Here is a 13,468-nt window from a genome sequence, read left to right as displayed (position 1 = left end):
AGTCAAATGGCAGCAACGCATCAATCGCGGTGAAGTCCTGTTTAACCTTACAGTCGCTTCAGCACACGTTTTGAAGCTGCAGAAATAACATCTTCTTCTGATGAGACTTACCATTTATTCCGCTTTTCTACTCCTACAGAGTAATGTAGAAAATAGTGTTACTGTTACACTTGTCAAGATAGATAAAGTATTCAAATTGCTCAGCTCCTAAGATTAACAGCATTTGTTTATTTAAGAATGTGATTATTTCTTGGAATTTTTTTTTTTTTTTTTTTAAAACCTCAGATGCTTTTTCCACAGCAATCGCTGCAGAGTGCAAGTGTCTTGCTGTAACGTTTCTATCCGTTAGGCTTGCACATTTTAGGTCTTGCTCAATTTGTAACAGGGGGAGAAAAAAAAAATCTTTATTTTCTAGTAAAACATTCCTCAAAAAAGGTCAACATTACTACAAAAACAACAGTATTGAGACAGCAAGGACAAAAAACATCAAAAAAATTCAGTCAGACTGCTGCCTGAATAAGGCATTCTTTACAAGGGGGGCAGAGGAGAGAGAGCTTCAAATGGCTGAACAGCTTAAATACTTTGTGGCACATGATTTATATACTTACAAGCTGTTAAAGCCTTTTAAATTAACTACCGCCAAAGGTTTACAAATTTCAGATGGAAACAAATGCCTCTCACTAGGCTGTGGGAGATTGACTGTTTGTCTTGTCTGAACAGCTCACATCGCACATTATTTAAGAGATCTACTCTGCGTGCGTGCACGCACACGCATATATATATAGCATCCGGGGGAAAAAAAAATATGTATTTACCAGCTGACTATAAGAAAAGCACCACATGCTATCAACAACAGGCTTGCCACCGACAACTACATCTAGGGTTAAAATACGTCGTTCCATCAACTGATTGCGGCACTATTTTTAGTCCTCTCCTATAACAATAGTCAGTAAAGAAAGAATGTGAAGTCACAAGTATTAGACAGGATTAGGTGGTTTAACTACTATTTTTGTAGTAAAGGATTCATCATTAGAATTGCTACTACCATTAGCATTCGAGGCAAAAAGCTATTGAAATTGCAGATTGGCTAATGCTTTACATGGCATTTAGCCAAGATGATTAATGATTCAGGGTACAGAAATAAATGCAAGAAAGGCAGCCTTTCAGAATGGCTCGGCTTAGTTAGCTAATTATGTTTTTCCTCAGATTTTATTCACTGAGGAAAGCGCTTCATTAATGTGGAATTTAGGTTACCCTGTGGTGTCTCAGGCACATACTGTTGGGGCACAAATCTCCAGAATACTAGATTACAGAAAAAGTAACCTTAACTTTGCCCCACTGGAGCTGGTAATAATGGTGAAAACCATCTTCTGCTTTCCAGAGGCGTGTTTGGGTCACTGCTTTTGCGCAAGCAGTCAGGGCTCCACTATGATAAAGAATCGGCAACGGGGCTCGATGGACCTCTGGAAGGTCTGAGGCTTTTCCTTTCCCTTCCACCCCTACATTGACCTTCTAAGGTTTAAATTCACAGGAAAACGGTGTAAACAAGCAACACAGCAATGCCTCATCTCAGTACTTTTGTCAGAAACGGATGCAAGCGGCTCCTTGCCACAGGGACTGTTGGCAGCAGGGTGAAAGACTAATTTGGGGGGTTTAATAACAGCTGAGTCCTCACCAGCGTGTCACCCCAGCACAGGATCTGGGTCTGCACAGCTTCCGTACAGGATCAGCAAAGCAGCCAGGTAGCTCCTGTTCAAAACAACTGCGCTAGAACAGAAGTTACCCTTAACAAAGGAAGAGGAGTAACACAATATCTTGGAGCAGATCACTTGACCAGAGGGAGCACGGCATCACATGGCACCCGCAAACAAAGGCAAGTTTGTTCACGACCCACCCGCAGGATCCTCGTTCAAAGACGACAGCTTTAAAATCGCCTCAGCGTATACCTGTACTCGGTCCGTGCCAATTTTCAGAGCCACAGACATCGCCAAATTCAACACCCTGGAACAGCGCTTTGTTCAGGCGACTTCTGTTCAGCAAGTTTTTTCTGTTTTTCAACGGAAAGGATGTTTCTGTAAGAATTAATAGCGGCTTGGAGTAGGGGCAATGGAAATTCATTGTGCAAGTCTACAACCTGGCTGTGGCTGGATTATACGGCCTGCACCTGATGTAGAGTTTCTCTTCAAGAGAAGGCACCCATTTACAAAAGAAAGAGCGTCATAACCTGTTTTAGAGAAACACAGATACGTCACACCAGCTCAGAGATATTCAGGAAACCACAGAAGAGCCAATAAGGGGAAACCAAAGTTGGAGAGAAGGGGAGGAAGAAAGCAAGTAGGTGCACCCAGTTTTGAGAAATGCAACTTTTCCATAAGAGGACTGAGGTTTTTTGTTTTTTTATTTTTATTTTTATTTATTTATTTTTTACAAACCCCTTTTTCCTTAGGTTGCTAGCCCCATCCACACTCAGTGAGAGACAAGGTCCAAAGAAATCAAAACAAGCATGTCAATTTGAAAGCAACAGTTTTAAACACTGTGGTCTTCTCAAAGATAAACATATAGGGAAGCTATGCTCTAAAGTTCTGTTCAAAACACACACATGAGCCCAATACACTAACTGGAATACTTAAAATATTATTTAAGCATTGAAATTTTCAAATTCAATGATGTGAAAATGTTTTTCACTTCCTGAGCAAACATCACAAAAGGAAGAAGACTACAAAAATACAGTAAACCATGAAGAAATCCCAAAGCTAGCACACCAGATTATTTGTGCAATCTGAACTAGAGTTAAGTATCTGGCAGTTGACTGTCAGGGATAGCAAGACCTACAGACTGAGAGTCAGCAAATCCTTACATTGACTTCCAGAAGATTTCAGGGGTTTTCTATACAAGACAAGGATTTTCCAACACTCAACTTTCAACATCTAACTTAACCAATCTATCCATGCTCCCTCCATCCCAAGAGGAATTTTCAAAGGGCAATGCACACCAGAAACGTTAATTAAGTGTTCTGAATCCCCTCCTCCAAGATATCCCTTCTCCCATTTACTACAGAGAAAACCCTACAAAACAAATTAGCCAAGCTAGACATTTCATTCTGGCAAGTAATTACATTCCTAATTATCTGGATATCAAGTTTGTACAGCCATTGCACTGCTAACGTAAGGAAAGCCCCAGCTAGTACGCTGCGACACACTGAAGTACCCATGAAAATTCAACAGATTTAATGAAACATGCATCAGAATGTCCTTCGAGAACAGAGGCATACATTATATTGCATGGGACATGTCCTTCAAGGACTCTCCCCGTGCCTTCAGCTGTAGCACAGACAACCAGATTATTTGGACCACTGTAGCCCTCACACACCACATACCTGCCATAGACAGGCACATAAATCTCTCCTAAAGCATTAAATGTCTCTCTAACAGGATTTCAACTTCAGAAAAACATGAGGGCTTCTGCTTGCTTAGCTTCCAGGATCATTTTGGAGAACCTTAACACGACTTTAAGGCAAACCTCGGTCATGGTGCCTGCCAACAGAAGAATCAAACCCAGACATTTACACAGCATCAAGTAGTATGGTTTGAGCAGCGGTGCTTTAGAAGGGCAGCTGCCAGGAGAGTAATCTTCTATGCCCCCTTATATATAAGTTCTCATTTAATATTTTGTCTGGTCACATCACCAAAGGGCAAAACCGAGTATACAACACAATTCCAGCCCTGTTGCTTTCACTATTCTTCACCAACTGTATGTGAAAAATTCCCCACATTCAAAAAGACAATCCCCGCAGAACTCCATTGTCTCAAATTAATTAAACATGCTCTCAAAGAAAATAAATTCCTAAAATCATTTGCCTCTACCGAGCAACTCCCATATCACTCTAACTGCAATTCAGATGGAGTCTGAAGTATATCCATGTAATGTAATTCAGAATGGACCACCACTAGAGAAACTCTCTTGACTGAAGTTCAAGAACACACGTGCATGTGAAAGCCACACAATCCCATGAGTCCCTCATCCAAGAAAACCCAAACAGTTTTCCTAAAAACCTGTTAAGCATTGATAAGTTCTTCCAGCTGTCTATCTCAACCGTCTTTTCATTCCCCTCACTAGTAGTAGGTGGCTGTTTGGATTTGTAATGAGATACGCCATCTTTCATCACCAAGTCAAATCCAACCTAGGCCATTAGTCATCAGAAGTCATCTTAAAACTCTTTACTAACCTTTGTGAAGTGAGTTGCTGATCTCAACCCATTTTCTACAGGATAACATGCATTAACACACCCTAATGCAGCTGGCATAACAGTCTATCCTAATAGCCTGAAGAGTAACTGGGGCATCACAAAAGAACCACAGTCCAAACCTCTTCAGTTTGAACCGTGAAATTACTGGTGAACGCTGGCGCTCCACCTAATGCTGCTGCTGCCTTTTGCGGATAACAAGAGACTACTACGTTTTGCAAGCAAAGACCTGGCTGATAGAAGTGTCCTCCATTTAAAGTTTGATGATAAAATGTTTGCAGCTGCAGACATTCTTGAAGTTTGTTTAGAAGTTCAGAGATTTTAATCTAGAAGGGAGAGTCTGTTTTCATCATGACTGCGGTGTCTGCAAGAGACCAAAGAGGAATTCTGAATATAGGCCATTTTGATGGGCCGTGCATCTTTGATACCTACATATGAAAAAAAGGCTGCAGCATCTTTAATTCTTTTGTGTGTGTGTGTGTGTGTGTGTGTGTGTGTGTGTGTGTGTGTGTATATTTCCCCCCCCCCTTTTGGAGTAGGGGATAAAGTAAGGGGAAAATTTTTTAAGTAAAATATAAAAAGAGCAGGCATTTTTCCTCTCATCCTGAAACCTCCTGCTTACAACAAGAGGACACCATCTACTTCCTTGGGGCCAGAAACGCTTTTTTTTTTAAGTCGCCCCTATTAAAGCTATTCACAGCTCAATTCTTAAAGCTGCTAGTCAGAGGAGGAACAAATGACAAGGAGAAACAGCAAGTGCAATCAAAAAATGAAAAGCAAGGATACACTGTAAATAAATTCTGACTCATAACACTCGTAAGCCTTCAATAACACATGATGAGACGCTATCATTTGGAAAAATCACAGGAGTATTATCAGCAACACAGACAGAGATAGATGGCTGTCCACATACACAACACAGAAGAAACTAGGATTCAACAATTAAAAAACAAAACAAAACAAAACCCCCACACCCTCTACCTTTAATTATGACCTTCTAAGCTCTAGGCAGACATTAACCTACAATACCCTATAATTAATTTTTCTGACTTTCCATTATCTTTTAGCTACTGATTTTCCTAGACAGTTTTTAGGCAAGAAGAGGGGCCCTCACTGCCTTACCTTTGACAGTTTAAATGAAAAAGTTCAGCAGCACAAGTGTACCACTATGCACAACAAATTGACACTTAAGTCATCCATCATCATGCCCCAACTTTCTGCAAGTCCCAGCGCTTCCTTGCATTTCTTCTACTCTTGCAGGACAAATTCAGTTCTACTCCAGTTAAGCCCAAACTGAACTCAATGATTTCTGTATGCAGAAGACTATTGCTCGCTCCCAGGAATTCGTAATTTAACAAGCAGATGCAAAGGTGGCCAAAAAGTCAAAAGGATTGACTATTATGAAAATCCCATGTTCTGTTTCCCATGAGTAAAACTCTGAGGCACTCACAGAGCATCACAGAGAAAAAAGGCTGAAGAGAAAGGCTGAAACAATAAATACATAATTGTAACTGCCTAGCAATCACTGTGCTATACAGCCCAAAATAAGACAGAGAAAAGGGTCACCGTCCCATCCCACAGTGTTGAATTTGATGAAATTAGATATGAAGACTGGTTTCAAGATGGATACCGAACGTAAAACACCAGATGTGTATGACAAATACATTTCAGGGACATAAAAACCATTAGGAAATAGAACAGATAAGGTTCTAACTTTAATTATATTACGGTGGGTTTTTCGTAAGCTTCAGGTCACATAACAGGAAAACCCAGAAAGCATCATACGCAACATTATGAGCCTCATCTTGTAGGTATATTTTGTTCACACAATCATCTTAGAAGTGTTCTGCCTCGAAAGAGCACCTACATTACTTTAAATTCATTCAAAATGGTATAAGCTAACCAGTTTTTCAAACAAGTGGTACAATTACTACTGTTATATCGTTGAACAACTTTCTAACAAAAATTAAGAGGAGGTAAAGCAACATATCTGACATCAAGCCAAGTCTTTGAAATAGGTAGGATCATTTCTTTCAAGTGACGCTTTCTAAGCTTACAGGTTATTAAAAAAAATGCAGTAAAAAAATAAAAGAAAATAAAAATAAAATACTAGTGCAATTTTTAATGACTGCAGGATTTTTCCCCCCCACCACCACCAATATATTTTGTTGTCTTTGCTTTTAGGGATTTTCAGAGAAAGGAAGTGAAAAGCATGAGTTGGAGGAAAAGAGGATTAAGAATTTTATGACATGGAGTTCAATTTATGAAGTCATCTTTACACAAAATATCCAAACAACAGCTGTCCTTGTCTAAACGTTTCCATGTTCGACTGCATGAGAATTTTCAAAAATCTAAAAAATGAAGCCATTCAGTAAGAAATTTTTGCTTACTGTTTCTTACATGACTTAAAGCATATTAAAACCCCTCCCATCTACAGTTCTTAAAACAAGCTTTACATTTAATGACTGAAAGCTTAAGCAGTTAAAAAAAAACTGTATCTTACTTCAATGCATTATTTCCTTTAAAAATCATAATTTAACTAAATATTTTGTTTCCACAGAAGGGAAAAATACTACAGTATTCTTTGGGCTGCTTACTTCATAGTACAGTATTTTATACTGTTTTTCACGTGGAACAGAAATTAACAGGGCACTTGGGTTTACTTCCTTGTTGATGTACATACCGATTTCAGTGAGGTTGCAAAATTCCCTGCAATGTTTGCTTTTAAATGGTCCAGATGACAACACACCCCCTGGAGAGGCGCAGGGGGGGAAACAAGGACTTGCTCATTTTTCTTTTAAAAACTGGAGGCCTAAGGGTTACAAAAGCTTTGTGTCTGCTGCTCTGAAAAGATTTGTGGGAATCATTCGTCTTTAAAATGTGCTTACAACTAAATTTTGTTCCCAAGCCTCTCTTAATAGAAGAAGCAAGTTTCCTTAGCTCATTACTATATTTGAAGAGTTACTTACAGGTCACACTCAGAAAGCTAGAGTGAGTCACGTACTCATTTAATTCGCAGTACATCCAACAATGAAACTACTGGAGAGATATCTAGCTAGTAAACACTACTAGTAAGGCATGTTTTGGCCCACTGCTCTTTTAGTAATATTAAGTGAAATATTAAGTGACTGAAAAAAGTTACTTCTGCTTCTAGTACTGTTTCATGATGTTCTTAACACTGTCTTCTCCATCCAGCTAAACACATTAATAGTACTGCCACCCCCAACTATAACAAAAAACACAAAACAAAACAAAAAGCAGAGTAACACACATTGCAAGCAACTTCCAGAACTGTGTTTTTCAGTATTGGGAATGCTGAAAGCTCAACCTACATGCATTGGCTTTTAAAGCAGTTTTGTAATAACATTACATAAGAATTATTTAACTACAGCAACAGATTTGAAAAAAGCTGCAGCAGTCACTGCTGAGCTGGTTCACACATACAAAAATCAATAAGGGCAATGATAAATTTTGCAAACAGATGCGTTCTACTGTCACAGAGAGCGGATTGGGATTTCAACACCCTCAAGAGCAAAAACATTTCAGTTTATAGCTAGCAAGGCACAGCAATCCTGAAAAGGAAAAAAACAGAGAAGAGAAGTATGACTGTTGCCATTCTAATGGTACAATAACCAGCTTAAGCTTTAAAAAAAGTTTCACTAAAAGCATCTATGGTAAGCTCGATTTGTTCACGTGTTCGGTTTGGAAACATTTAACTTTTTTTTACCTGATGTTCTGCATGAATGTTATCCCCAGTAGGCCAGCGATGTTTGCTGTTATTATAGCCGCCTCCACCACTTCCTCCTCCCCCAAGCTGCTCACCATGCTGCCTCTGAAAGAAGTAATCCACCATAGCGTCGTCCTGGGAGCGGCCTGCAACTCCTATGGATCCAGGAACAGGACTGGAGTGCGTCCCTGCTGCAAGCGCTTGATTTGCAGCTGGCTGTTGCTGAGCCTGGGACCCTGTTCCAGATGTCAGTACAACAGGCATGTTGGGATTAGCTGTATCTTGAGTGTGCTGTTTCAGGTGGGGGCTGAACGAGTCCTGCCAGAGCACTGCTTTTCTCTTCAAAACACACGCAACGCTCATTCCACCAACACCTACAGGGGGATGGGGAGAGGGAAGAGACAGAGAGAAAGAGAGAGAGAGAGAAAAGGAAAAGAAAGCATTAAATCCACAGAGCTTCAATTTTAAGAATTAAATAAGACACCCACCATAGAACTAACAGGGAAACATCGAGATGCCAAATCTGACTCCTTATAGCATAGCTGTTTGCTTTGCTAGCTATCAACTAAAGTATACAAATGCACATTAGCCAAAACTCCACATTTTGTGCTACCCAGTGCTATCAGCATACGCAAGATTCACATAAGGTGCCTATCATGCTGGAATCAGACCACCAACTTGTGCAACGAAAATGCTCTATGCTGGACAAAACTAGAGCGCTGCCACAAAAAATTGCTAGAAAAGAAACTCCGCAGGACACGGCGCGACTGAAATTACCACATCAGTTTACAACTGACAAATTACGGTGCGGATCTTCAATCAGTCCCCAGGTCCCACTGTAGTAGGATGTGTTCATTCAGTAAGGCAAAATATGAAGCCAACTACTTTTTCAAATGCAAACGTGAAACCCTGGATTTCTAACAGAGATGGTTCATCAGGTCCCGAATATAATCTGCTCTGCCCTGCAAACTCAGGAGCTGCCTTTGGTTGTGAGATGGTGAGATATACCTACATGTTTGATACGAGACTCCCCAGAGAAAGACCAGCTAACCTCCTAGTGCCCAGCATAGCGGCAGAACCTTCCAGAGCCGGAGCAGCCAGCAGGGTCAGTTCAGCTGTCGACGGTACAAGGGAAAAGCTGAACTAGCTGTAGAAATTGTCCAATACTGACAAATATCCTAAATTATTTGCACATACCCCAAATTATCTGCACACAGGACAACAGGCAGATTGAGCTGACAGTGACATATTAATTTATTATCCCCCAGGATATTTTGATAGCATCCCAGCAGCACAGAAGCATACAAGTTTGTTTTCATTTTGTACAGGACGACTTATCTTCTGCTCCTGAAAGCAATGAAAACATTGCACATGTGAACAGAAGAGTGTTCTCCCCGGTTATGTAATGCTCACACAACGCAGAGAGCACATCAAAACTGAATTGGTATTTCAAGGCATGTTATAGCCAGAATTTTTTTCTTTTGTTTTTTTTCTTTGAAAAAAACAAACATTGCCAGCTTCAGTTACCTAAGTGCAAGCCCACAAAATCACAGCTAGTTTCAAGGATGAAATTAGGGGCAGAGTTGGGCCCTTAGAGACTGCTACCACCTCTGCATACAAGCAGGAGAGCGCTTTTACTATTGTACCTTGACTGCTGTAAACCTTGGCCCTGCTCCTGAAAGTAGCTCTGAAGGGCCTGAAAGGAGGCTCTGTTTCCTCTCTGTTCATCATAGCAATTTTGAACAACAGTCAAATACTACAAGCAACTTCCAAGAACAATTTTGTGACAGCGGAGAGAAAGATGACAAAAAAAAAAATAATGCAAGTCTTATCTTTGATCAAAATTATTCAAGCTAGTCCCACTAATCGAGAATAGTATTCCTATTTCAGAAAATGGATAAAAAAAAGTGCAATGATTTTTTTTTTATTACATCTACAACATGCATTTGTCACCTCCCTCCTCACCTCCATGGCCACGTAAACAAGTAACTCTGCAAGGCATTTTATACGCTCAGAGAACTCCACAGCTTAAATACATACACCATTTAAGACAACTCTGCTCATTCAAACCCTACTGTCTTTAAGAAAGCCTGGAAATCACTACCACACTTCTCAAATACTTATTAAAACAGTATAACAATGCCTGGTATCACTAAGCCATCGCTATTTTTCTTTTTTTTTTTTTAACAACACAATGCACTGATTTACTGGCATTTTTCCTTTAGTTTCTCAGTAATAAACATTATAAACAAAGTCTTTCACTACAGTGAAATGAGCAAATAAAGCTCCCCTACACCACAAGAAAACAAACAAACAAAATCAGAAAATAAAGTAATTACTGGTAAGAAATTCAGGTGCAAGAGGTGTAATTATTAGTTACAGACAGTTAAATCTGAATGGTCTCTATCAACAGAGGTGACAAAATATTTCGGGGCAATCTTTAAAAAAAAATATATATATATATATATATATATAAAAAAAGATACTATGATTCTGATTCTGCAAAACCTTTCAAATATTTAACTTTATATATAATGAATAGCCCTAGAGACTTCAATGAAAACATCACAACGTACAAAGTTACACGTGCAAGTCTTCGCAGCAATAACCCCTACATTATTTTCCTTCCTCAAAACGCAGTGGTCTGCCATGCCCCTGCACCCACCAGGGCAAATTCATTTCTTTTTTAAACTGTACGTAGAGCTTTAGTGCTCTAATGGAAGTATTTTAATACCTAGAACAAACAGCACAGCAGAAGAGTAGTAAAAGTGTTTTTTTCCAAACATGGAGAAATTAAGGCTTTGAAAACAAGAATGTGAAACGTGGGAGGAACCTACTCATTTACAATTGAGCCTTTAGGAAGAATGCATTTCGGCCTAGTCCACATATGCACGTGGATAAAACACACATACCTTCAAAGAAAGAAAGAAATAACTGAAGTTTTCAACCCTCAGGTCTCAGCAAAGCAAGAGAGGAAACTGTTTTTTTCTGAGACCCTAGAAAATCTCAGTCAAGATCCAGTAAAGATACTCTTAAGTTCTGCACAACTGCCTCACGCTCCGAGAAGCTTCCTCTTTCGCCTAATGCAGACGAGGCAGCCCTAAACAAGACGAGAAAACTTGGCAAAGGAGACATTTTGAAAGGGAGCAAAGGGGAAAAGAGAATTATGGGTAGTTCAAGTTTAGTGCCAAGCCGTGTTTTTATAGAAATGCCATGTTAAATGTAGCAGACAGCTGAATACTGTCATTCAAAGCGCACAGAGCATCAGAAATATGTTAAGTCACCTACACAACACACATTCATTAACTAACCAGCAGCTGCAAGTCGTACTGCTGCAAACATCTAATGGCTACTAGGACTCTTTATTCCCAAACTCTTAGTAAAAACATGTAATAAACCTTTCTGATGTAAACAGTTTCCCCGTGAAGAGCTACACATTTACAAACAAAGGCTTCTATTTAGACATTCTCAGAGAATGCTGCTGCAAGCCATTTGAAACCGAGAGTTTTCCTTTCCCCTCGACAAAAATATAACGCGTAAATAAGCCGTTCTGTGTTATCGTTACAAGCTAAATAGTTTAGATTATGGGACTCTCCACAACCAGCAAAACTTTGGAGCTACCACTACGGGCGTTTTAAGCACAAGCAGCAACGTCGCTTAATAAGAGGGCTATAATCTGCATAGAGCGCAGCTATGTGTTTCCAAGTTCATCGCTCTGATTCAAGAAGGCTCCTCTAAAAAATTACAGGCGATTAAAAAATTAAGCCGGCGCAAGATGCTGAGTTAAGAAAGTTACATCATGAGCTAGGACAGGGCTGTTTTTTTGGAAAGTTCGCGTGGAAATTAAAGCTGCCTCCCCATTGTTCAAGAGGTGTGTGGCCTACGAGAACTTTTAGCGTTAAAGCTTGTGTTTTCCTTAAGACCTAGGGAGACGCAGCAGGAAGTGGGTAAATTGATAACCGACTGAAACGCTTAAACCAGCATTAAAACCCCGTAAGATAAATTCGACACCCCCCCCTTACCCCACCTCCCTCACTCTTCATAAAGGAAATTCCTTACTCATGATCTATCTAATAAAAATCTCTGCTCAGAACAAAGTTATTAAACATTGACAAAAAACAAACAAAAAAAAAACCCACCAAGTGTTTCTCAGTCTGGGGCAAAAGACGGGCTGCTGCCTTAAGCGTTTAATTAAAAATGGCCAAACATGGGTATTAGGCGAAAACAAAACGGGAGAGGGAAAATAAAATAAAAGATAAAATAAACCCCAGGATCACACAGCACATCCGAAAGTATTGTCTGCGTTTTCGCTTCGTTTGAAAGGTGCCGTCCTTCTCCTCGGCTGGGGCCACCGAGCCTCCCCCGGCCGCCACAGAAGGGGACCCCCCCTCCGGCCCCCCCAAGCTCGGCGGAGGAAACCCGCCTGCCCCGCTCGCCCGCAGCGCCGCGGCCCGGCCCCCCCCCCCCCGGGCAACAAAGAGGGGCCGCGGCCCTGCCCTGCCCCGCGGCCGGGGCCCCCCGGGGAGGGGCCGGAGCCGGGGCCTGCGCCGCCGCCCCCCCGTTGGAACCGGGCCCGGGCAGCGAAGGTTTGGGGGGGGGGGGGGAAGGGGCCGGGGTGCCACCGCCCCCGTGGGCCCGCCCGGCCGGGATGGCCGCCCCCCCCTCCCCTCCGCCGGCCCCACAACAACCACCTCCCCCCGCCGCGACCGGGCATCGCGCCGCGCCCGTGGGGGGCGGCTGCCCACGGAGGGGAGCGGGGGGGGGGGGGCCGCGCCGCCCCCGCTAACAAAGGGGCCCGGCCGCGGCTCCCAAACACGGACAAGGCGGCGAGCGAGAGAGAGCCCGGCGCAGCGCCCCGCCGCCGCTCGCCTTCGGGGCGGCCTGGCGCCGCTCCGCCGCCCCCCGCCACCAATATGGCCCCACCGGCGGCTCCGCTGAGGTGCGCGGCGCGCCGCGGGCCCGCTCCGGTGCCGATACTCACGGGCGGAGCGGTAGGATGAAGATGGATCTCAGCCCCCCCCAGGCCGCTCGCCGCCTGCCTCTCCCCCGGCCTTTCACTCCGACAACATGGCGGCCCACTGGGGACTGGGGCGGCGCGCTGCATGCCGGGAAGGCGAGGCCGGCCCGGCCCGCGGCGGCGGAGGGGCGGCCCGGCCGCGGCGCCCGGATCCTCCCGGCCTCTCCCGGCCTCGGGGGCGGCGGCGGCGGCGGCGGCCCCCACCGGCACGCGGCGGGGCAGAGGCAGGCCGGGGGCCCGCGGCGGCCTGGGCGGAGGCCCCCCCCCCCCGCCAGGCCCTCGCACCCCTTCCCGCCCCCCTCCGCTTTCCCCCCTTTCCCCCCAAATCTGCACACGGCCAGCGCCACATCCACCCTCGGTGTCCCCTGTTGCCCCCCACGACGCCTCGTCGCCATCCTCGCCCCCTCGTGCCCCACACGCTGCCCTTGTTGCCCCCTGTAACCCCCCCGCGCCCCACGTGCTGCCTCGTCGCCCCCCGTCA

At 43.3% G+C, this 13,468-nt stretch overlaps 1 protein-coding gene across 10 annotated transcripts in view; it reads right to left on the bottom strand.

Annotated features, from left to right (window-relative positions):
- PUM1 (pumilio RNA binding family member 1) overlaps positions 1–13,036 on the bottom strand; it is a 76,981-nt gene extending 63,945 nt beyond the window's left edge. For 9 of the 10 annotated variants that reach the window (XM_067311597.1, XM_067311599.1, XM_067311603.1 and 6 more), the window contains exons 1-2: positions 12,952–13,036; positions 7,971–8,344 (exon numbers count right to left, since the gene is read on the bottom strand). In XM_067311597.1, the coding sequence (XP_067167698.1) occupies positions 7,971–8,333 (363 nt within the window). In that variant the 5' untranslated portion in view covers positions 8,334–8,344; positions 12,952–13,036. Of the gene's footprint in view, positions 1–7,970; positions 8,345–12,951 lie in introns of those variants that run through there. The other variant, XM_067311604.1, reaches the window with a different exon arrangement.
- Positions 13,037–13,468: the final 432 nt, after the last annotated feature.

Source organism: Apteryx mantelli, chromosome 27 (assembly GCF_036417845.1).
Source record: "Apteryx mantelli isolate bAptMan1 chromosome 27, bAptMan1.hap1, whole genome shotgun sequence".
Taxonomy (NCBI): domain Eukaryota; kingdom Metazoa; phylum Chordata; class Aves; order Apterygiformes; family Apterygidae; genus Apteryx; species Apteryx mantelli.
The sequence above is the reverse complement of the archived record's forward strand: the minus strand, read 5'-3'. Positions and strand labels throughout refer to the sequence as shown.